The sequence below is a fragment of the Drosophila nasuta genome, chromosome 2L, assembly GCF_023558535.2.
Source record: "Drosophila nasuta strain 15112-1781.00 chromosome 2L, ASM2355853v1, whole genome shotgun sequence".
Classification (NCBI taxonomy): Eukaryota; Metazoa; Arthropoda; class Insecta; order Diptera; family Drosophilidae; genus Drosophila; species Drosophila nasuta.
This window is the reverse complement of record NC_083455.1, coordinates 10580191-10603880: the sequence shown is the minus strand read 5'-3', so window position 1 is coordinate 10603880 and position 23690 is coordinate 10580191. Positions and strand designations below refer to the sequence as shown.

The window sequence follows — 23690 nt, the reverse complement described above, 5'->3', positions numbered from 1 at the left end:
CATTAGCGACAAGAGGTCTCCACAGTTTAAAAGTCTCCAGATCTTATGTTCTTATCGATTTCCCTCTTAGTCTTCGTTTGAACTACAACTAGAACCTTTTCGATAAAAATCGGTATTATTAAGTATACGACTCATTTAAATTACAATAAACAAACTAATTATATGGTATTGTATTGAAGTAAACACATTAAAACGGAAAAAGTCTCCATAATTTTGAAGACTCTAATTTTAGTCTACTATTTTAGTCTCATCTGCGATGATATATATAATATAATATATATAATACATGCTTAAAGCTATATCTTTCTCTTTTTATAATTCCCCACAATTAATTTTGAACATAAAATAGGAATCAATTTTTAAAAATGGACACATTAGTGATGCAAAGGTCTCCACAGCTTAAAAGTCGCCAGTCTTTAGATTATTTTTTTCTATAAATCATGTAATTAAAATGTGCGTTTTCCAATTGACAAAATTGCCAACAATTGCGCTTCTAAGGCTTCTCTTATAACAATGAGAATTTCTAAATTAAGTTACTTTTTACACATGACAACTTTAGTAAAAAAAGAAATCAAATCTCTACAACTTTTATGTTGGCGCATATTTCCTAAATTATTGCAATTGCAAATTGGCTTAAAGTTAAAACAAATCGCATAGAAAAAGAGTCGCAAATGTTAAAGCTGCCAGTGTATCATAATTTCAAAAGGCTGCAAAATGACTGCGCTTCCTCTGGACGACTGAAAATGCAGCGCTCGCTTGGAATAATTGTATTGTTGTCTGCTGCTGCTCATTTAGGCTTGTGCAGCAATTAACGCTTTTCAGATTTACTTAGCCCACGGTGTTCTTTTTTTTTATGCAACCTTTCCGACTCCCTTCCCCTTCCCCTTCCCCTGCCACCCGACACCACCACCCCAATCATCGTCGGCAGAGTTGTTGGCCATCCGGGCCGGTCTTTTTGACTGTTTTCTGATGGCTCTGCAGCTCCTTTTTGCGCGCCCAATTATAATTATAATTGCAGCATTTTAATTGCATTTTGTTAACTATTTTGCAAGTCATTTCCCGCAGTTAATACGATAAAAAAAAAAAAGAACAACAACAAAAATGAAAAACACTTTTAACTTCAAATTGTCGCCAAATGTTACACTCTAATGGATTTTGCAAATGGCTTTTTCATAAGAGATTTTCGAGATTCTTTAAAGCCTCTTCTACTTGCTCAAAATGAAGTTTGCCCGAAAATATACTGCAAATAGGCTCATTTATGCAGTGGCCATTATTGGTACTTAATTTTTAGTATTTTTCTAAAATACGTAGATCAAAGGGGGAAATTCACCAGCTGGTAAATTTGTCACCCTCAGCTGCCATTATACTTTTATTTATATTTGTAGACTTTTGTTTTGATAACAACATTTGCACGCACATAAATCACATTATTTTTATTTTACAGCGAAAAGTGGATAAGTGAAATCAGAATATATGTATGTTGTGTGCATTTGTTTACCCACATATTTACAAATCAACTCTTTTAATCACTATACATTTTGTCTTTTTTTGGCGAAATAAGCACACATTTACACAAGCGACAAATCATAAATACGTATTCACATGCATATGTGGTATGTACATACATACATATATAGAAGTATATATTTGATTTATACACATACACACATAATAACAGACTCGTGCAATACGTATTCTTATACGCGAATATGCGACACCATGCACATGTGCTTTTTTATGAATGCCATTTTCACAATTTTCTCGCACGACATTCGGCTGGCATGCGTCACCCTTCGATATCGTTTCGTTTCGGCCACTGTGCTACGTAGTACACTATTTACTGGCGTTGACCAGTTGTGTCCGGAATATTTGCAGCGTCAGCATAAAAACATGCAAAAACTCGCCTTTTATGCATGTATGTAAATATGTTTGTATGTCCGCACTGTGGTTGAACTTGTTCGCATTTTTTGCCAAAACTAATATGTATCAAGTTAAACGCGGTGACCAATAATCGTTTTATGGCTGCAACCATTTTTTCCGCAACTTTTTGCCGCCATTGATCTGCCAGTGTGTCCACATTGGAGTTTATGCCAAAAATTCATGGTGTAACCAGACTCTTGATCGACAATGGCCAGATCAACACGTGTAATTCACACTTCATAGTTGCATACATACATACAAATGTAAACACATTGATCGAAGTGGCTTTTTATTAACAAAAAAATGTATGCAAATGACCCATTGTGAGAGACTGCCAAGTGCGTATTGTCCCTTTAACAACCATAGTCTTTTTTTTCGGTTTTTGCGAAGCATGATAACAGCAGCTGGGTCACAAATCGTAATCGTTCAGTTTTGTTGCAGCAGAGAGAAGGATGCAGCAAGACGACTGTCGACTAGACACTCACGAACCCTACATTAATATAAAAGGCAAGAAGGGAGGGGAAAGGCCAATAGACCACAGTAGTCAAAGTAATTGATATGACACTCGTTGCGAGGCCAAGCACATCTTGTGTACTTATAAATTCGCACATTTGTACTCACCAAAAAATATGTTTTGTGTCTGTGGCAAAAGAAAGAAGGACAGAGACAGGCGGACAATTATCATACGAAAGCAGATTACTCAGCAGCACTCTAAGAAACCACAACCACTAGATGGCGCCATGACTGCACAAATAAGTTGATAATTTAATTTCATATTAAACATTATAGCAAATAAGCTTAATGAATTGATTAGTCACACAGCGTTGGCAGCTTTTGCGGCATTCTAATGCAAAGAGCGAGACAAAGTCATAAAATATGAATGGAATAGAGTAGAAAGCACAATAAACCAACTCTTTTTGGCTTGCACAAGTGTGTGGGTGTGTGTGACTTTGCAATGTGTGCATGTGACATATAAAACCATACACACACAGGGATATACTTAAATGCGAGTATATGCATGTACATATATTGTAATACACAAACACACACACTCACATTGTAAATCTGTGAATTAAGAAACAATCATAATAATCGCACTCAGCGCACGTAATTATGAAATCCACATCACGGAAGAGGAATGCTGGGGCCTTGCTGCTGCAGCTACAGCTACGGCTACACACAACTACAGCAACAGCTTCAGCCGTAAGCTGCATTGCCATGGCGCTTCTCTTCCCCTCTCGCTCTCACACACGCCCACACCAAATGTGCTACCACATCAGCAGCTTCGCCTCTCCTTGCGCCGCTCCTGCTGCTGCTGCTACTGCTACTGCTGCTGTTAGCACCATGCCTGCCGCAACAATTGCTGTGGAAAGTGCACAACGACATTATGTTGCGCTCTGCCGCGCTAATGCAATGGTCTATCAGCAGCCTTAACAGCGTGCGCGCCAGCGTCCAGAGCAACCAGATAAAGCCCAAGGAGACAGAGCGAGAGAGGGGTAGTGTAGTGGAGTGTGACTATGAGAGAGTGAGGGACGCGCGAGTCGAATGAGTGCGAGGGGAACAGGGTGACTGTACATATAAAGCAATGGGCCTTGCTGAAAAGCGACAACCGCGTTGGCTGCAATTCCACAGTCATCATTAGTTTGTGCTAATGCACCGGCACTCGGTGGGGAAGAGCGGGAAGCGGGGGTGGCAAAAGATGGGGTGTTATCGCGGCAGCAGCAGCAGCAGCTGCAGTAAAATTGTCTGTCAGTTGCAATTCGAAACCAAACGGATGAAATTGTTTCATGTTACACAATAAAAATTCTATATGAAACCAAAACAATGGATAAGTAAATAAATGCGGGAGCTGAGCGTTGACTCGAAATAAAAATATTTATAACGCAGCACATACACACGCACACATACTTACAAACCAACCGACACACTCACACATATACTTAGCTTTTATGTTTGTTAATATTTTGTTTACTGCACGCTCCGCATAATGGTTCATCTGCGAATTAAATCTGACAAAACGAAATCTGCTTTTGCCATTCACGTCGTATTGTTGTTGCCCGGGTAGCAAACGCTTTAAGAGCTTAATTCTGTTGCATACTCTTGGGGATATTTTAAACACTATGTCAATAGCCCAGAGCAGGCAGCTAAAACTATCAACAGTTTGCTTTTTTCTTAAATAAAACATTGTGTAAAGGACAATAAACTCACAATAAACAAAAATAAACTCATCGAAAAATCCCCTGTCTAACTTCAAAGTTCAAACAGTGAATCTTAATCTTAAATAGCGAAACAATAACATAATTATAAATAGATAAAATGAAAATTATAAGGAAAAGGTGTAAATCAATAAAATTAATATTATTAATATACATTTAATAACAAAAACATGAACTATATTGTAATGTAATCCGTTCTTGAATATAAGAAGATATATAAGATATATTCTTTGTTTCCCTTTTTATTTTTCACTAAATTGAAGCATTCGATCGGAAAAGGAAAAGAAACGATTTCCTGACTTGATGCCACCTTTCATCAATTTTGCACCTTGAACCCAGATATTGCATATTTAGTTGTCTTTCTTACATTTAATGATATACCCAGCGAAATACCCAGCGATAGCGTCGCCAGAATACTTGTTATAGGATAATTAAAGATTGATATCAAGAAATAAAAAATAAAGCTTAAAAGTTAATAGTCACTTACCTCTTAGAAGTAATTCGAAAGTAATCTTCCACAATTCTTAATTAATAAAACAAGAATATTTATAAAAAAAAAGTTATAATCTAAAATATATACATACATATGTCTAGTCTATTGTAGTGTAGATTGCATATAAGTGGCGTTAAACTTAAAGTATGGATAAACGTTTAGCCTGTATTCCAAAAAGTATACCAAGGCATAGGATAAAAAAAATAGAGTAAACACTAAGTGTGAAAGCAAAGTGATAGCTAGGCTATCTCATGGATTTGGTTGCTTATACGTTAGCAGCGGTGACATAATGCTATAGCCATCGGGTGTGATGGGCGAAAAGGAATCGGCGCTATCAAGGGGCGTGTTGGGTGTCGTCGTCACCGCCTTCTCCTTGACTTTGACATCGTTGAGCTTCTCGCAACTGGGAAAATTGAATTGGCGTAAATTGTGCGAGCTATTCATCTCTGGCAGACTGTCCAGCATGGATTCCTGAGTGAGAGGCGACGATTGACGTCCTGGCGGCAGCAGGTCCATTTCATCGCTATCCGTTTCGAGCATTTGCAATGCCGTTCCCGGACAATCGAGGCAGGGCGTCAACATTCTCGGATAGTTGACTATGTAATCAATGATATCCAAAGCCGTGGGACGTTTGCTCGCCTCCTGACTCCAGCACGCCTTCAACAGACCCTCCAAAGGCGGCTTTGCGCCACTGGGAATTCGCAACGAATTGCCGTTCCTCACATGGTCGAGCACTTGATTGTTAGTGAGCTCCGCATACGGAACCGCCCCGAACGTTATCACTTCATAGAGCACCACACCAAAGGACCAGATATCGGAGGCAGATGTAAAAATACCCAGCGATAGCGTCTCTGGTGGCATCCAACGAACCGGAAAGAGTTTCCTTACCCCCTTCCGATTGTAGCAATAGTAATCACTCTCAAAAGTAGGTCGCGCCATACCAAAGTCACCAATCTTTATGACACGCTGCGAGTTGACCAAACAATTCCTGCAGGCAATATCCCGATGCACGTATTTTTGTTCCGCCAAATAGGCGAGTCCTCGAGCCACATCCATCGCATACATTGTCAGCCGCTTGGGGGAAATGTCCGATTCATCCGTTATCTTCTCATTGACCATGCTGCGTCTGGCCAGTAAATAGGTCTTTAAATCGCCATATAGCATAAACTGCATGATGGTATAAATCGGCTCATTTTGCAGACAGACGCCGAGCAGCTTTATAATGTTCTTGTTATTGAATTTCTTCATTGCCTCCGCCTCAGCCAAAAAGTCCAAGCGATCTTCGGTCGATGCGCCGCACTTCAGCGTCTTCACGGCCACTGCAGTCCAATTGCCGGAGCCCAATTGCGCTTCACCGCCATAAACTGTACCAAAAGCACCTTCGCCCAATCGTCGATTGATCACCACATTCTCCTTGGGGATTTCCCACTTGTCCAGCGTATTTAGTTTATTGCGCGATGGCGTTATCAGATCGATGCCAAACATTTTCATAATCTGAGCCGAGTGTCGGACTTTGCGATCGTAACGTTGCTTCCAGAAGTAAAATGAGATCATGGACATCACAAAAATGACCAACAAACAGATGGTAATACTAACAATCATATTGGCTAGATCGCAATCGATGCGCAACGCTCTCGCCACACCCGAGAAGCGGCAATCATATCTGCCATCCTCGGGGATTTTGCCATTGAATGCTTTGTTTGCATTGAAATATAAACACCCTCCATCGCTGTGCAGTTCGTCTCCAATGCCATCCAACTTGGGCGTGAAGCCGCCTACTTTCGTATAGCTGCCATTACGCCATTGTAAAATCTCCAGATCGCTGATACGTGATCCTCCAAATTCGCCGTGACCGAATGTCACCCGGCCGGACAATCCATTAAAGTCCGTTTGCCACATGAATTTAGTCAGTTGATTAATTGTCTTGAGAGATCTTAAATCATTGATCGCAAATGTGTCTTGCTCTATTAATTTATGGGCAGCAATGGCATAAGCCCAGACAGCATCATAGGCAAATCCTACATAATTGGCATTCTTATCGAAATTGCGCGCATAAGTTTCTTGCCAACTCTTGATGGTAATATTCTCCTGCATCAATGCATCGGGTTCGCCATATGGCGAATGTCTAATGCTAAAATGTCCTTCCATCGCCTGCGAAATGGCAACAAAAGTTAATGGATAAACACTAAAAAGATAACACAAAGCTACTCACATTGCTTAGTTGCTCGGCTGTGCAGCGATGATGCACTTTGGATTGCCATACTCGAAAGTCCTTTGATATCCAGGCAGGCAGAAACCAAATGTAATCCTTGGCTTGCGTCATCTGTGCATTAAGTTGGAGATTTAATACATATTATCAATTTAATTATATACAAAGGAACATAAACTAAACTAATGAAGAAGCAAATGTTGATGAAATGTAACAAGGATATAAGTATATAGTATACATATTTATATATTTAATTTAATAAATATTAAGCATTTTGAAATGATGTAAAAATGTGTTTGTTATCACAGTTGGTTTGTGTCTTCGATAAGCACAGGTTGCACTACATGCTATGGTTTATGTCTTAGCTTTGCTTAACGAAAAAAATCACTCCAAACCGCGTTCTTAAGCAAATTAATCATTTGAAATAGTTTGATTTTTTATTCCAACATAAATTACAATTGCTAAGCGTTAATAGATTAATCATAATAAAAATTTGTGTATATATAGATGGATAAGCATAACTTACATCCAAATGAATGGCTTCGCAGATGGCCATGGCAGCATTACCATTGTGCAGCTCCGCTATGATAATCCGGGAATGTGCTTCCTTGAGGTGACTTAAATGCTGAAATGTAACATTATTATAATATACATCAATGTATAAAGTTTGATAACGCACCTCATTCATATCTTCCGCTGAAACATTCGGTTGAAACTTGCGATTGAAGGCCAAGGTGAAGTTGTTCTGTTTGAGTTTGCTTTCCATGTGAGACATGTAATCCGCATACTGCAGGCCATCTTCGGTCAGTGTTGAGACACGATTCCAGCCCAATCGCTGCATTATTTCCATATGTGCATCCACATACTCCGTGTTTGAACCAATTGTTCGAAAGAAATACGGATACGCTTTGCGATCCACAAATGATGCACCATCAGCCGAATAAGACATGACCATCATATTCATGTGCTTGGATATGCCAGCAATGGGCTCGACAGTTTCACTGCATGCTGGTCCCAACACGCCCAGAACATTATCGTTTTTATAGTAGTGGATTAGTGCCCGCATAACCAAATCGGATTTGCAGTGACCATCGTTGGTCTTTAGCACCAATTTATAGCCTGGCAAAATTGTTGCATTTCTGTTGACTGCCTCGATGGCTCGATGGGCGGCATCCTCAATATTCGAATGGCCTCGATCTGTAACATTAATGGGAAATATGCCACCAATCGCAAGAATTTGCTTCTCTTCTGGTTTGATCCAATTATTGTAAGTCTGCTCATTTGCACGCATCCAATTGCAAGCGATTTCATTATAAATGTCCTCAAGATCTTCGCTTCGATGCCGTCGCATTCCAAGTTCCTTTTGGAAATATGTTAAATGTGCATCAGTCATATAGAAGGAGTGCAGTGCATAGATTAGCCGACTTTCGTCGCTCAAGTCCTTGCCATAGTATTTCAATATTGGCGTTAATTCATATTTGCAGTGCGTCTTTTGTAGATCTATGGATTCCTCACATCGTGGTAATATAATTTGCTTAAACTTAATATCGGCATCGATTACCATCGATGGTGTCCAATGGAGAACCATAAATCTCTTTTCTCCATGTGGATAATGCTTTGCATAAATGTCGGTAAGTTCTTCAATTGTCTGCTTAAATTGTTTTCCCAACCAAACGACATTTAGATAGGTTTTACTTAAAGTGCTCTCTATGAAAAACGAATCATTTCGAAACTCAGCAATCAACATAGCACATTTCTGGTGATTACAAATCGGATTCCTAAATTCCTCGACGCTATAAATAAAAAAAAAAAATAAAAATTATTACACAAAACATAAGACACAGTATAGATCAAGTTTAGGCTTACGTTCTTTGCTTGAGAAGATTTATAACATTATCATCCATTGTGTAGAGATTGTAATAAGTATTATTCATGTATTCAAAGATCTTGTGGTGCATGGTGTAATAATTGGATGCAGTATCGGGAACTTGAGAGCTTGGCACAAACCAACCATATCGACCAGGCGTTATAGAAGGACCTGCGCTTTGAATCATGTCTGGCAAACGCTCGTAATTATAAGGCACCCAAGCTTCCAAGTTGATCATAGTCATATTTCGCAATTCATAGACGAACCTAAAAATAAATGAAACTTCAATATGAAAAGTACTAAAAAAAAAGCAAAATATTTATTTCTAACTAAGGAACATTGAATTTCTTAAATTACATAAGTTTCATTCTTAAATTACAATAATTACCTCACATAATTGAGAATATACCACATATTATCGGGATTCGTTGCGTTCTCCAAATGTATGGGCACAATTCGTACTGGCATGTAGTGAAGCACCTCCCTCAGAAATATATCAAAGATCCTTGTCATCAACTGATGTGTCGGTCTATTTGTAACCTGCAGACCGATGCCCAATTGTCTCTCATGAGTTTCATAAGGAGCATCTAAAAACCGACTTTATTAATAAGATTTCAGACTGTTTTTTGATAAAAAAAAAAAATTACCACTTGTTTTTAAACATTGAAAAGATGCTGCACTTTCCGTCAAATGAAAGCCAATAAGAAAAAAGTGCAGCAATACCACCGACTTTGGATTAAACATTTTGAAATACGATGTATTCAAATTAAAATTTACATTTCATAAGTAATGTCCATGAACTGTAATTAAGAATACAATAAAATTGTTAAAAATATAAATACATTAAAAAATATTTTAAAATAACAAGTATCATAAGAAATTAAAAATTTCCATTAATATTTCCTAGAGGATCAAAGTTGTGTTTGAATTTGCAGCGATCTGGCAACTTCTGTGGAAATACCCAAGTAGATCTTTCCGTCTCGCTTTGCCCTTACACCTAAAAGGCATTGCAATTGCGACATGCAAAGCTCAAGTTGTAAGAGCAGATGCGACTGACGTACAGTGTTAACATATCTAGCTAGAATTATGGCTTTTTGTGCAGAGCCAAGCAAAAATAGCATTGCGCAGCGTCCACCGGCTAAAAAAAAACAAAAATTACAGCACGTGGAACCGACAGACGCTTAGAAAGCAATTCTTTCATTATTGTTTTCATACTTGGTATATTCATATGTATGTAGTCATATGTATTTCTATAGGTATGTATGGATGTTCACATTTTATGCATTTGTTTATTCATCTTATTTATTTTTAAAAACATAAATGTATACTTATATGTCTTTTTATATTTACCCAGTTCATATATGCATTTATTTATTTAATTATACAATACCTTGTTTGTATGCCTAGAATTTTGCCGCATGTTTGCAATTCTTCACGCTTCACCAAATAAAAATTATTCTTCGATTCCGATTGAGGTATGAACTTTTCAAGGAGGTTCGTCAATAGTCGCACGTGTCTGGTAAACTTAAGTCATTCCAAGTTTCAGTCCAGTTCAGTTCAGTTTTTTTTAATTTGTATTTTATATTTAAAATGGGTTTTTCTAATTTCTATAGTTTGTTTAGAAGTTAAGACAACCGTATGGAAAATATTGTTGTCGTTGTTATTGTTGCACTTTTCAAGCTTTTGATTAGGTGTGACCTATACGAATAGTGCTCTATCCAATGGTGAACTGAAAACAGTTGTTGTTTCTATTACGAAGTCAGTATTTTATGACTTTCTTGCTCAAGTTACTTATAGAGCTACATGTGCATGAAATTATAATATTGGCATACCCTGTATCCAAGAAACCACAAGGTGTACTATATATGAAAGAACATATGTAAACAGCGCCAAACAGCCGTTAAAACGTTGCCAGCTTAATCACTAAAGCCACGCTGAATTGAAGGATCCAAGCAGCGTTGCCATCTTACAAAATAATGTTTAGTTTAAATGAAGCTGGCTAATTAAATTTTATTATATTATTAAAACATCTTGCTTTCATTTTTGTTTAATGCAATTGCAATAATTAAAATAAATTTAACCGTTTTTACTTTTGTTTTAATGCATTGATGCATTGAAAACATAGCCAAAATTACTTTCGAATCTTAAAAATAAAAACATAACATCTATAATTCCGCTATCGATCAATCATATTTAATTAATATTCTGAAAGATCGATTCTTAAATTAATATGCTACAAATGACTTTGAAATGAATGCACCACTAAGAAACGCAAATAAATTTCATAGTTTTTGCCTCCGTTTCGGTTGATAGCGACTAAACGCCCACAGTTGAGTTCTTAAAATAATAATGCTTGGCTGAAAATGAAGCGTTTTGTCTTCTTGTATATTTATATTCCATCAGATATATATACTTAATAAAAAAGGTGTCACGGGATGTTTTTGTAAAACTATATCTATGTTTTGTATTATAATTTATTTATTAATTTCTAAATATGTTGACTTGTCTTTGTTGTATATTTACTTATAGAAATTGCGTAGCTGTTTTGCCGCGAAGAGATTGAAAACTTTTTCTCGCACAACTCACAAATATGCAATATGTATATGCTAATTTTGTAAGGCAGTTAACTTTGTTTTTATTACACTTTTTATTATTCAAAAACAACGTAGTCAAAATAATACTAGTCACTGCACACAAAACAGTTTAATTTTTTGTCTTATTTTTATTTTGTATTGTTTTTTATAAAACACATGTGGCTCGATGCGTTCCGAACGAAGCTTAATGATTGACTAAAACTCGATATAATGATCGCTCGGTCGATGCGGTAAAAATTTAAATTTCAGGGACCGGACACTCTTCATTTTTCAAAACAATATTTGACTACAACGACGTCAAAGAGACTAACACTGCTCTTAAAAATGAAACACCCAAAGAGTAAAATAAAAAGTTCAAAATACAAAACAAAACAATGTTACCAGTGTCGCATTTTTAATACTCTATCTATTTACCAGATAACAATCGCGCTTTTGCATAATGTTTCTTTATTTCTTTGATCCAAAAATATTGTTTTTTTTTTTAATTGTTGAATACGATTGACTGCCATAAAATATGCAAATTCAATAAAAAACCCACAGCAAACCTGTATATAATCGTCTCATTATGCTTTACAATTTTTATGGACTTCAAAAGAGTATTAATGTATTCAAATTTATTTGCATGCTCAGCACATTAGTTGAGAGAAAATGCAAAAAATGATTGCATTTTTAAGCTTTTATAGTTATGTATATGATTATAATAATAAAACAATATGTCTTAGTTAGAAATACTTTGAACGTTTAACAAAAATAAACTAAGAGCATACATAATCTAAAACCATATTTATAAATACAAAATTTAACCTCCTAAGAAACTATTTTCGAGCCTCTCTTTACCATTGAAATACAATTCTTGGAATTCGGGAATTGCAATTCAAAAAGAAAAAAATAATTAGGAAAGGTATGCGGAAAGTCAAACGAGTCATACACAATTGAGTTCAAATTTTTGATCAACATAACGTGAAATCTGTTTTGTATACCCTCACCAAAATTGAGCTGTTTCGAAACTTTTATATCACGATACCTTGAAAGACATGTATAATAATGTAGACTAAATACAACAGATAGTAATAACTTTAAATTTATGCTCATTATTTATAGTATATTTTTCTGAGTTTTGAATAAAATACCGGTTTTCGTTGACTCTAGTCAAAAGTCTTAAATAAATGAAAGTCACTGACTTTAAATTTAAAAAGTAAAAGTGTGACCATGTAAAGGGGTTACAGTCAACGCTGCGAATATTGTACAAACGACTCAAACGCTTATGTATTAAATGACAACCCTGTTCTGTTATTAACAGTTCGCACTATACATTCTTTTGCGAAGCGAATGGAGTATTCTTTACACAACAGGAGTTGGTTAACGAAGAGCACAATATTGCGTAACAGAGCATTTTTGCGTTAACAGCGGCTTGCTGGAATGTTAACATTGCAAGCTGACGCCGTGTTGCACTGGGAGCGATAATTCAAATAAAACTGAAATTGTTTTGTAAACAAAACAATATCAATGTGACGCAAAACATTCGTAATAACTCCGAATCCTATATATTTCTTATGTGAATTACAAAATAAAATACTAACATTAAAATGGACGATACTTTACCTGATGACGCCTGGAAGGATTCCTTTGACAAGCTGCTGGATCGCAGGCCGTAAGTGAAAAATTAAAAACATCAAAAGCGCGCAATGAATTAAGATTCTCGCAATTTGCAGGGAGCTGCGTGAATTAAACATAATCAAAAAGCAAGTGCGCGCTTCGTTCAATATTGACTCGAGCGTGGAGAATAGCAATCCTGACCTATTACACGTAAGCGAGTCTTCATTGCACAATCCGAATTTCTTAGATGTGGGGAGCGATCGCTTCGTGAATTTAAAGAGGAAAAATGGCAATTCAATATCGACGCCATGCGTTAAGCGTGTGAGCACCAATCTTTTCCATTGCGCACTCTCGCCCATAACGAGTATGAAACTCGATGGTTTACAAACAGAGCTAGTTCCAAAATTGTCCAATAATGGTGAGTTGCTGATAATCAAAGTAAAAAAAGATTAATCACAATTGTCTTTGACAGGCAAAGCAGAAGGGCGAGCTATCAAACACGTTTGCTTCGAAATAAGCTCATTGGAGAACAGTGACATTCAGATTGTCGATGATCCTATCAAGAATATAGCTCCACAAGAAGAAGCAACTGGCAAACGCAGCCGTTCTTCGCTTGTCCTGCAGCCCGGCAAATGGCGCAAGTCCTTGCACACCTGGCGTCGCACGTTCCAAACAGATGTCGTTGCTCCAACTGTAAAAGTGTCTTCGCCCAGGAAACGTACTACTGCAGAAATTACTCGCATATCGGGCAGGAAATCCACTTACTTGAATGAAAGCATTACTCTAGTAATCAGCCATGAGAAGGAAGTGCTCAGATACTGTGAACAGCGAAGACCGATACGTTTTGATTCCGCCTATGCGGCTGTCAAGATGCTGGACACTTGCAAGATTGGCGAGGGCGTCTATGGCGAGGTCTTTAAATATATGCCAAAGAGCAATCCCTCAACTACTGTCGTCCTTAAGGTGATACCCATTGAAGGCACGGAACTGGTCAATGGTGAAGTGCAGAAGACGTACGAACAAATATTGCCTGAAATTATCATATCACAGGAAATGAGCAATCTGCGCACTAATGCCAACAATTCAACTACTGGATACGTAAATATTTACAATGTAAGTATGACTATTTAAGCTTGTAATGCTTACTAATGTAGTCAATTTTATAGGTGGCTTTGGTCAAGGGAAAATATCCGCAGCATTTGCTAAAACTCTGGGAAGAGTATGACACCAAAAAAGAGTCGGAGAATGATCATCCCGAAATGTTTGGCAACAATCAGCTGTTCATAGTTTTGGAACTGAATTTTGCTGGCAGTGATATGTCTGAATTTACATTTATAAATGCCGAGCAATCTTATTATGCACTGCAGCAGGTAAATACTAAGACATAAGTAAAATAATTGTTTAGGTTGGAACATCTCTAACGCTGTATTATAGATCATCTTCACACTTGCTGTTGGCGAAGAGGCATTTCAATTCGAGCATCGCGATTTGCACTGGGGCAACATATTGATCGAGGAAACGAACAAGAAGCACATTGATTACAACCTCAATGGCAAGGATTTATCTCTGCCTACCAAAGGAATACGCATAACTATCATCGATTACACTTTGTCGCGAGTAACTGTCGGCGATTGCTGTCACTACAATGATCTGTCCACCGACGAGGAGCTATTCACAGCTTCAGGAGATTATCAATACGACATTTACCGCATGATGCGGGATGAATTAAAGTAAGTCGCCTACTATTAATTAAAACTAAACCACGATGAAAAATATCTGTATTTTCTTGCAGCAACGATTGGTCAGCATATGCGCCCAAGACAAATGTAATGTGGCTATCATATGTGGCCGCTAAGCTAATTGATGGCGTCAAGTATAAGAATCCAAAATCACAAGTACACCGAACAAATTTGACCAAACTTAAGGCCTTTCACAAAGCTGTGCTGCGCTTCAGCAGTGCTTCCGAATGCGCCAACAGCTTCAATTAGATTTACCTACATATATATTTGTTATAATGAATTAGTAGTTTCAATTGACAATACTTATATATTTGTTATAATGAATTTACTAATTTTTGCTAAGCATTAAAGTATTATATTTTCTAGTTCAACAAGACGATAATTTACTGCTTCAAACCCAGCGACTGTAATAATTATAATTTGTATTAAAAAAGAAGAGTTATTCAACATTTTTTAGTTTTTGCTTGTTTCAATGCGTTGCATAAACAAAGTATTGAATGAATTTATTAATAAATATATATTCGTCTATATAAAGGAATAAGGAATTTTCTCGTACCTTAATAATCGCAATCGTTGTTTAAAATAATAGTCAAAATAACTTTCTGCGCTTTGAGCAAATATTATATTGCTAGTTCACAATAATTTCCTGCTTTGATATGAAACGGTAAAAAGCTCTTAAGATTCCTTGGTAACCTGCTATCGAAAGCTCTTAGCGCTCGCTCAAAAGCTTCGTGGCGAGCTTTCTTCCTTGCTCACGCGAGTGCAAAGAAAGGAATTTTAGTTTCTGTTCATGACACAAATTTACAACAACTGACGGCGGTGCTTGTCGAAAAAAAATAAAATTAAAGTATTGCTGCATTTCTCCTACAGGCTGATTTGCTCTCCCAGTGTAAATAATGAAATTAAAAATCTTAAATTTAATTGCAACAATGTCGTATAAATACCGCAATGTGTTCCAAAAATAAAATGTCCGCTTTTACGTTAATGTAAATCTCTATATGATTTTACAATATTTTGCACGGCTTTAAACGGAGAGTGCAAATTTGTTTGTGCAAATAAAAAAGGAAAACCCCAAATAAATGAAAATGCTGTAAAAGCAAAAACAAAGGAATATTTATAAAAATCGATACTGAATCATATTTATAATGCGACCATTGTCAAAGCAAATTAAATAATATAATTATCCTGCATATGCTGATGTACGCACGTATGTACACATGTATAAGTGTACATCGTATATATATTTGCGTATGCGTGTGTTTGTGTGCATATTAATGCCGATTACTAACGATGTTCTTTAATTACAACAGCGACGGAACTTCATTAATTATTAGTGAACGCAATATCCTGTAAATATGCAAAATTAAACCGCTACTTAGTACGCCATAAAAGGTGAGTAGCAACGAAAGTATTATTATACATTCTTGTACATACGCTCTCATATGTATGTGCGTACAATTTGCATTTGTTTGTTGTACATCAAAGCAGCAGCAGCAGCATTTGCAGGTCAGCCAGTGTGTACATAAGATTTGGGGGTTGCTGAAGTCATCCACTTCATCAAAAAGTCATTGCTTTGCACACATGTGTAGCATACTTATAGAGGCAACACGGGTCTGCTTAAAAAGGTATCATACCTTTACTTACATACTTATACACGTACATACACGTAAGTAACTCATTTAGTTACTCACAAACACACGCAAATAAATGCTTAAATATGGCCATAACACGATTCTGTTGATTCAAATTTAGTTACCTGTTGAAATATTGGCATGATGAGCATACGGCAACTAAGTATACATACACACAAACTCGCATGCAAATGTGCATGTGTATGTAGAGGTGTTGCCCGAAAAATGCAATTTTCTTCATTAGGCGGCGACTCCCCATCTCTCGGCATTCGTATTCTTGTTAGTATGTATATGTATATGTTGTGTGTGTACGCTTGTCTGTATGCGTGCGTGTGCGTTTGTGTACAGTGGCCAACAACTAAAATGGAACAAAGCATATGTGAGATGGGTTAACGCAGCAATAAAACTGCTTGTGCCAAGTGACTGATTGGCAATTAACTCACAATACTCTAAAAGTGAATCATTTGCCCATGGGTTGCACGCTTATGACGTAAGGCGGCATTTTTAAATGGCTACCCTCTCCACAAAACAGTACCCACAATTGTTGGCCATTTTGTAACTGACTGATCGTTGTGAAAGCGATAAATCGATAATTATCGAAATGCATTTGGAATTCTGAAAATGAGTAACAAGAATTGCTAAGCCATGGGACGGGTGGTAAATTAAAACAAAAAAAAAAATGAATTGCTATGTGGAGAGTAAAACAGATGGTGGTAGGAGTTGTTTATCACGTAAAGGAATATTGCTTCATTCTTCTTCATATTTATCAAATTGATATATATATTTTTTTTTCATTTTATACCTAGTAACATACATATACTTTGGTATTTTTAAATATTCTATGTCATATTGATGCAAATTTTGAATGACAATTAAATTAATTAATTAAAACAAAAATACAATCCCTTGCTGTATGATAATATATAATATTAATATATATTTATATATTTAAGATATAAAAAATGCATTCGGTTGGCATACACTCCGCTATGGCGATTAAGCGCCAGCGAAAGCGTCGTGATGAACAGAAAAGGGCCAGAGAGAGACGCTACAGCACTCAGAGCAGCGAGAGCGGTGAAACTTTTCATTCGCCCAGCGGATCGGTGAGACGTAAATATCACCACCCACACCATGCCGTCAAGCCGGGACCAGGCATAGATAGCCAGGTTTGTATCGAAAATCCCTGCTTAGAGTAACATGTAATATTTAATCCAATTCCAGGTGGTGACAAGCATTGGTATGTTGCATATTGGTATCGTGTTCATTGTGTTTGGCGTTTTCCTCTGCGGCGCTGGCATTATACCGGATGAGACCATGTCCTGGAACGTGTTCAGTAAGCCAATAATCCTATTAAAGGATTGAATTTTCATAGTAATGCACATTTTAATTAGGTTCCAGCTCGGCTTGGTGGAATGAAGTCACTTGTACTGGACTCTTTTCATTCGGCTTAGGTCTATTTCTACTAGTTCTTAATTGTTTAATTAGCCGCAAGGAGGAAGAAGATCTCGAGGATTACGTGCAACGTCAGCTGACCAGATCACGATCAGGTTCATATATTATACTTCTTTAGATTATCAGTAAAGTACTAATTGTTTTGTTGTTTTGCAGGTCATCGCTTGGAGCGGGATGTGGAAACTGGCGTGCTGACCACTCGACATGCCCGCAAAGCGGTTGCATTGCAAAAAAACGGCAGAAATGGTCCGCCATCGCCCACGGATGTGGCTGTCGTGCATTGTGGCTCGACGGAAAATAATATATCGAATGGACAGATAGTAGGTCGTAATGGTAAGCGCGGTTTGCAGAACGCTGAAAAAGAATAATATTTTTTTGTATCTCCTCTTTTTGATTTGACAGGCATAAACAATTCCGGTGATATATTGTTGGAGAAGATTGTGGAGGAGGACGCACCGTATTTGAATGAACATAGTGCGGGAATATCGCCAATTGAAATTGAGAATGATACAAAACAACTTCTAAGAAGGGAATCAATAACAGATGCAATCAATATAACACGCATATAATACTTATTTTAGGTAATTTACTCTTAAACACTTAAAGATGCTATTTTAAACAACATTTAGATACTTAAAGATGCTATTTTTTCAAAATCATTAATAGATGTTACAATTTAAACAATCGATACAAAAAGAAAATACCAAATTTCCAATAGTTGTAAGATATATATATACATAAACAAACATATGTAATCTACATAAAAACATAACATTTTTTTAAAATATCTTTTTAACTCTTTTTTACATAATATGAGAATTACTTATAACTATTATTATATATTACAAAAATATGAATAATACTTGCAATGTATTTACTAAAAAAAAAAAACAAAAACAAAAAAATCAAATGGCAACTGACATTTATTTAAAATACATATGAACATATTATAATAATATATATTATCCAAGCAAGCAAAATATATATGAGAATGATTATAGAGAAATTTACACTTAATTAATGTACATAAACATGTGTATACATTTGTCTTACTGCTTTTATACCCATATTATATAAAAGAACAGTTACAACATCTAGTCTAAGAATCTTATCTATAGAGGCTACCTAAGAACTTTCTTAACTGCAACTAAATTTAAAAATAATAATAAAAGCATATTGCATATGTAAGTGATTATAAACTGAATTCAGACTTACCCACAATTAATGCTTAAATTATACATAAACATAATTAATGCCTATTCAAATAATCAAACAAACAAACCAATCATAAATCTTTCTATTCTGTTTCTCTGCTCAGCTGACAGAAAGGAAATTGCAACAAAATTCAAAATGTAAATAGCTAAGCAGAATTTACACTAAATACTATAAATATATAAAAATAACCAAAGAAAATTTATGAAATTTTGTCCATCTTTTGGCATTTATATTTCGATTAATTTTATACCCAAACTTTATGTTGTGAACCTTACATCTTAGGTATAAATATAAATATTTTGGACAGATTAAATTAATTAAGTACTTGAATTAATGCTTCTACCTACACATATTTTTAAGTAATTAATTATTTCAACTAGGGCTGTTCCAAAAACCATTGTCACTTACATTTATGTATTACTTATACCTATAAATAATATGATAATTTCCAAAAACGAAAAAACAAAATATATATATTCAGATATTTTGTTTTTAAAATTCTGAACCAACAAAGTGCACAAGAAATGAATGAAGACTATTTAAAGTAAACACTCTTATTATCTGTATATACATATGTATTTATTTAGGTTTAGATATACCAACAAATCTACACGTAACTCTAATTTTTTATTACTTCGAATGCGAACAATTGAAATAAATAATTTAATATAAATAAAATGTTCACATTTTTCAATCAATACAATCAGAAGATCAGTTGATGATTTTCTTATTTACTATAATTTGCATAAATAAGTATTTTGTTGAAAACATTTACTCACCTGGTCAACAAGAAAGTCCTTACAAAAATATTCAATGATAGAGCGTCCAATGTGTACACACCCACAGACTCTTTTAATTGGCAGTACTGCTGCGGTTCTTCTAATTGGTCTCCGTCTACCATTGTCAATCAGCTGCATTCCCATACACACTCCGGCATATTCAATTAACGAGGAATTAACTCACTTACAGGTCCATTGGGTGCATTAATAGCTGAGTCGTCATATTTAACAATTAATAAAATACATACATACAATTTACAATTGTATCGTTCACCTACAATGAGGACCCAATTGAAAGAGGGCTCACAAAGATTTGCGTGAAGAATATACAACCATTGATTAGAACTGAAGTAGTAGGCTGGCTATTCACTGCTTTAGTATGAAAACTATTTCACATTTATCACAAATCAATATATTTAATATACATTAAATTAATTTTTATTCAAATTCTTTAACGCGGTCCAACCAAAGCAAGCGCGAAATCAATGCAAAATTTAAACGAAAAGACTATCGAGTAATCGATTACAATTAACTTTTTGGTGTAAAAATACCGCGAATTACAAAAATTCCTTTTTCAGGTTCTTTATTTTATCACCATTGCTATGCAAATAAAATTCATTGTGATTTTACCCTTCCTAATTAAAAAAGTTATTTGTAATAATCAGAAAAGACAACAAGCAAATGCTACACTGTTGATTTTTTAATATACCAGATTTAACAGCTGATTAAAAGCATATATCGCATAAAGTGAAACCAGGGCTGCAGGTGTGTTTTGGTATATCTGCTCGTATATTTCACAAAGTTTTCTTATAGCCTCTTTCCACCGCACGGTTTTCTTTGGTTTTCTTTGGTTTTTTCACGTTCAGGACGAATGTTACGTTCGCCCCATGTAAAAACCCATAAGAAAAAAACGTCGGTTTTTCTACGTTCGCGAGCTACGTAGAAATAGCGAACGCACTTTTTAGGTAATTATGCGATATTTTGATCGATATGACAACGAAAAAGAGCTCACCACTAAACAAACAGCTGACATTTAAGTGCGCCAAGGTATGAAAATAGAAAAATTAAAATTTTATTTTGCTTTTTAAAGCAAATTTTTTATATTTTAGATGAGCCAAAAAACTCGAAAGCCGTCAATATCGTGGAGTGGCATCCACGAGGCTATGTTGTTCGAGTTATGAGAGGAGAAATGTAGTGCCTTTTTTGGCCAATCCACAAAGGCGCTCCACAAGGGTGCCAAACTCCTCCCTATTAATTCGAAAATTATCTTAAAAAAATGATTCGTTGTTTCCAGGAACATCGCGCTCCCAAAAACACCCATGCTGTTGCTAAAAAGTAAATGTATTTATGTAAATATTACATTGCTGCCAGCAAATCTACTTATGTACATAGCCCCAAACTGATGGCGATTTCTTTACTATTGGCAATGGCCTATACTCTATACTCCGCTAATTTTCCCTCCACTTCATCAAAATCCTCATAAAGATCCTGCAATTTAATAAAATTTTTCATTTTAAAATGCGCGTGCTGTTTTTTGAATTGTTCGCCAACTCGTGTTTACATTTGAACAGCTGACATTTCAGAGCGGCCATATTGAGAATTTTACCGTTGCCCATATTTCTCGGTTCGTGCAAATGGAAACCCCGAAACGGGACTTTAAAAAACGTAGAAAAACTGAGTGAGGTGGAAATAGGCTATTACCGTCACAGAAACAAAAACCATCGTTGCATTGATAGTGTGTCATCGATGTTTCTACACCTACAATTAATTAGTAATCATAATAATAATGTTCGACAGCACATATGTTGTTTTTAGTCAAATATACTTGTGAAATGTGAACAAACAAACTCGCGTTAAATGCAACGTTAATTAACTTACTACGGCACAAAGAATAACAAAGAGCTTTTGTTAGCACAATGTCCAGTGTTGACGAAATAAAAATCGATCTTCCCCCACTAAGTTTCGAGAAATGTGTGTTTCCTTAAATTGAAAAATTAATTATATATTTTTATATACTAAGTGTTAATTTATTTTGATTGCAGCACCAGAGACGCAGGATGAGCGTATTAAGCGAGAAGCGATTGAAGAACTAATTGCCAAATATCCCGAAAATCGCATTCCAATTGAGGAATTGCGCAAACAAGCGCTCAGCGAATTGGGGCTGGTTAACGATGACCTCAGACGTGTTTTGTGGCCACAGTTGGCTGGCGTCGATGTCAACAGCTTGGAGCGTGTGCCAACTCTGGCTGAATTGCAATCACATCCGGAATACAATCAAGTGGTGCTCGATGTGAATCGTTCATTGAAACGTTTTCCCCCCGGAATTCCCTATGAACAGCGTATTGCGCTGCAGGATCAATTGACGGTGCTCATATTGCGTGTCATTCAAAAATATCCAAACTTACGCTACTATCAGGGCTATCACGATGTGGCCGTGACATTTCTGCTCGTCGCTGGCGAAGAAGTTGCCTACGCCATCATGGAGGAGTTGTCCACCACCCACTTCTCCGAGTGCATGCAAGAAACAATGGAGGCCACCCAACGGCGCTTGATGTTCATTTGGCCTGTGGTGCATTTTGAGCAGCCCGAACTATTTCAGTTCTTGCAACGTTCCACAGTTGGCACACTGTTTGCCTTACCCTGGTATCTCACCTGGTTTGGACACAGTTTGAACTCATACAAGGCTGTGGTGCGCTTGTATGATTATTTTCTCGCCTCACCGATGTACACGCCCATCTTTGTGACAGCCGCAATTCTGCTGTATCGATCGCAGGCCATTTTGAGCGAGGACTGTGATATGGCGTCGGTGCATTGTCTCTTATCAAAGGTAAAACCAATTGAGAGCGCCGACTATCAAATACCCGAATACGAATATATAAGATCTTATATATTCGCATTCGTGTATTTGATAGCAACTGAAATTAAGATTAGAATATATTCAACTTAAATAGTCGCAAACCCATTCATATGATACTATTAAATATTATAGTAGTAAGTTGTTGTATGTATATTTATAAATAAGTCAAAAGTACTCCCTTCTAAGCACTTAACACCAATTTATACTATTTTTTTAACTGAAACTGCCGAGTATAAAAACAAAGTACAACTTCTTATCAAACAAATAATAATGAATATAAATTGATTTTTGCAGCTGCCAGATGATTTGCCGTTCGAGGATTTGTTGCACACATCGAGTAAATTGTACGACAAATACAGTTTGACAGTAATTGAGAAAAAGGTTGAGGAACTCATCAAATTAGAGTATGTGATAGCTGCCTTACAAATCCAATTCCGAATTAATCTCGTTTTGTATTTTACAGGCAAGAGCAACGACAATTGGAGGAACGACGTCGTCGCTATCCGCGTTCGACATCAGCGAAACCAGATTACACATTAAGTCGATGGGTGTTGAAGAAATTGACCACGAAATCAGTAATGATGACAACCGCTGTTTCGATTGTGGTAGGCATTTGTGCATATTACTACAAGAATCAGTATTTGGCCGCTGGCATCAGCTGAGTTACCGGCTATTTTCATCCCACGCTCTACTATACTATATTCCGATCTATGCCTAGTCAGCCGAAGATCGGCTGTATGGTCGAAATCTGCCTTTATTAACGCTCGTTCACGTTCATGTTTCACACACATTTTAAAAAGCTTGTATAAATTGACATAAAACCCCCACAAAAAAAGATAAGAAACTATGTACATTATAGGGACAAAAAATGAGAGGTGTTTGGATTGTAAAAATGAATGTAGCTTTTTGATTAAATTCACTGGTTATATAATACATACTATATGTGTAAGCTATAAAGTACTATGTATACTATATTTATGAAGTTCGTCAAATGAATTTATGATAATATATTAATAGCAAAATTAAATGTATATACGAGTAACTCGTTTATCTTATTTCACCACACATACGCTACACACAAATCAATAAATAAACTACAATGTACAGTTAGAAAATTTGTTT

General features: G+C 36.2%; 4 protein-coding genes and 1 long non-coding RNA gene across 8 annotated transcripts; 4 read left to right on the top strand and 1 right to left on the bottom strand.

Annotated features, from left to right (window-relative positions):
* Positions 1–4678: 4678 nt before the first annotated feature.
* On the bottom strand, positions 4679–11484 carry LOC132788203 (uncharacterized). Of its 2 annotated transcripts, none has more exons than XM_060795544.1 (8): positions 11229–11484; positions 9353–9505; positions 9094–9292; positions 8705–8971; positions 7518–8631; positions 7365–7463; positions 6842–6952; positions 4679–6780 (listed from the first exon to the last, which is right to left on the bottom strand). In XM_060795544.1, exons 2-8 carry the CDS (start codon positions 9447–9449, stop codon positions 4879–4881), a joined length of 3789 nt encoding a protein of 1262 aa, XP_060651527.1. In that variant the 5' UTR covers positions 9450–9505; positions 11229–11484; the 3' UTR covers positions 4679–4878. The 2 variants fall into 2 exon arrangements, with proteins under 2 accessions (XP_060651527.1, XP_060651521.1); XM_060795538.1 differs by lacking the exon at positions 11229–11484 and adding an exon at positions 10096–10526.
* A 1252-nt stretch (positions 11485–12736) lies between these two features.
* Positions 12737–15055, top strand: LOC132788219 (serine/threonine-protein kinase haspin homolog). The gene is made up of 6 exons (XM_060795554.1): positions 12737–12950; positions 13012–13313; positions 13368–14008; positions 14062–14265; positions 14330–14625; positions 14688–15055. The coding sequence occupies exons 1-6, from the start codon at positions 12886–12888 to the stop codon at positions 14881–14883; spliced, it is 1704 nt and encodes a 567-aa protein (XP_060651537.1). The 5' UTR covers positions 12737–12885; the 3' UTR covers positions 14884–15055.
* A 373-nt stretch (positions 15056–15428) lies between these two features.
* LOC132792667 (uncharacterized) lies at positions 15429–18476 on the top strand. 3 transcript variants are annotated; one of them, XM_060802123.1, is made up of 7 exons: positions 15429–15523; positions 15945–16026; positions 17219–17431; positions 17487–17598; positions 17657–17812; positions 17874–18041; positions 18120–18476. In XM_060802123.1, the coding sequence occupies exons 3-7, from the start codon at positions 17228–17230 to the stop codon at positions 18284–18286; spliced, it is 807 nt and encodes a 268-aa protein (XP_060658106.1). In that variant the 5' UTR covers positions 15429–15523; positions 15945–16026; positions 17219–17227; the 3' UTR covers positions 18287–18476. The 3 variants fall into 3 exon arrangements, with proteins under 3 accessions (XP_060658106.1, XP_060658099.1, XP_060658111.1); XM_060802116.1 differs by having other exon boundaries at positions 17874–18050; positions 18120–18474; XM_060802128.1 differs by having other exon boundaries at positions 17874–18037; positions 18120–18210.
* A 1574-nt stretch (positions 18477–20050) lies between these two features.
* On the top strand, positions 20051–21294 carry LOC132786400 (uncharacterized). The gene is made up of 3 exons (XR_009632441.1): positions 20051–20476; positions 20578–20758; positions 20821–21294. It is a non-coding gene; the product is annotated as an uncharacterized LOC132786400 (long non-coding RNA).
* A 137-nt stretch (positions 21295–21431) lies between these two features.
* On the top strand, positions 21432–23675 carry LOC132786335 (TBC1 domain family member 20). The gene is made up of 4 exons (XM_060792845.1): positions 21432–21682; positions 21754–22538; positions 22863–22972; positions 23032–23675. Exons 1-4 carry the CDS (start codon positions 21628–21630, stop codon positions 23228–23230), a joined length of 1149 nt encoding a protein of 382 aa, XP_060648828.1. The 5' UTR covers positions 21432–21627; the 3' UTR covers positions 23231–23675.
* Positions 23676–23690: the final 15 nt, after the last annotated feature.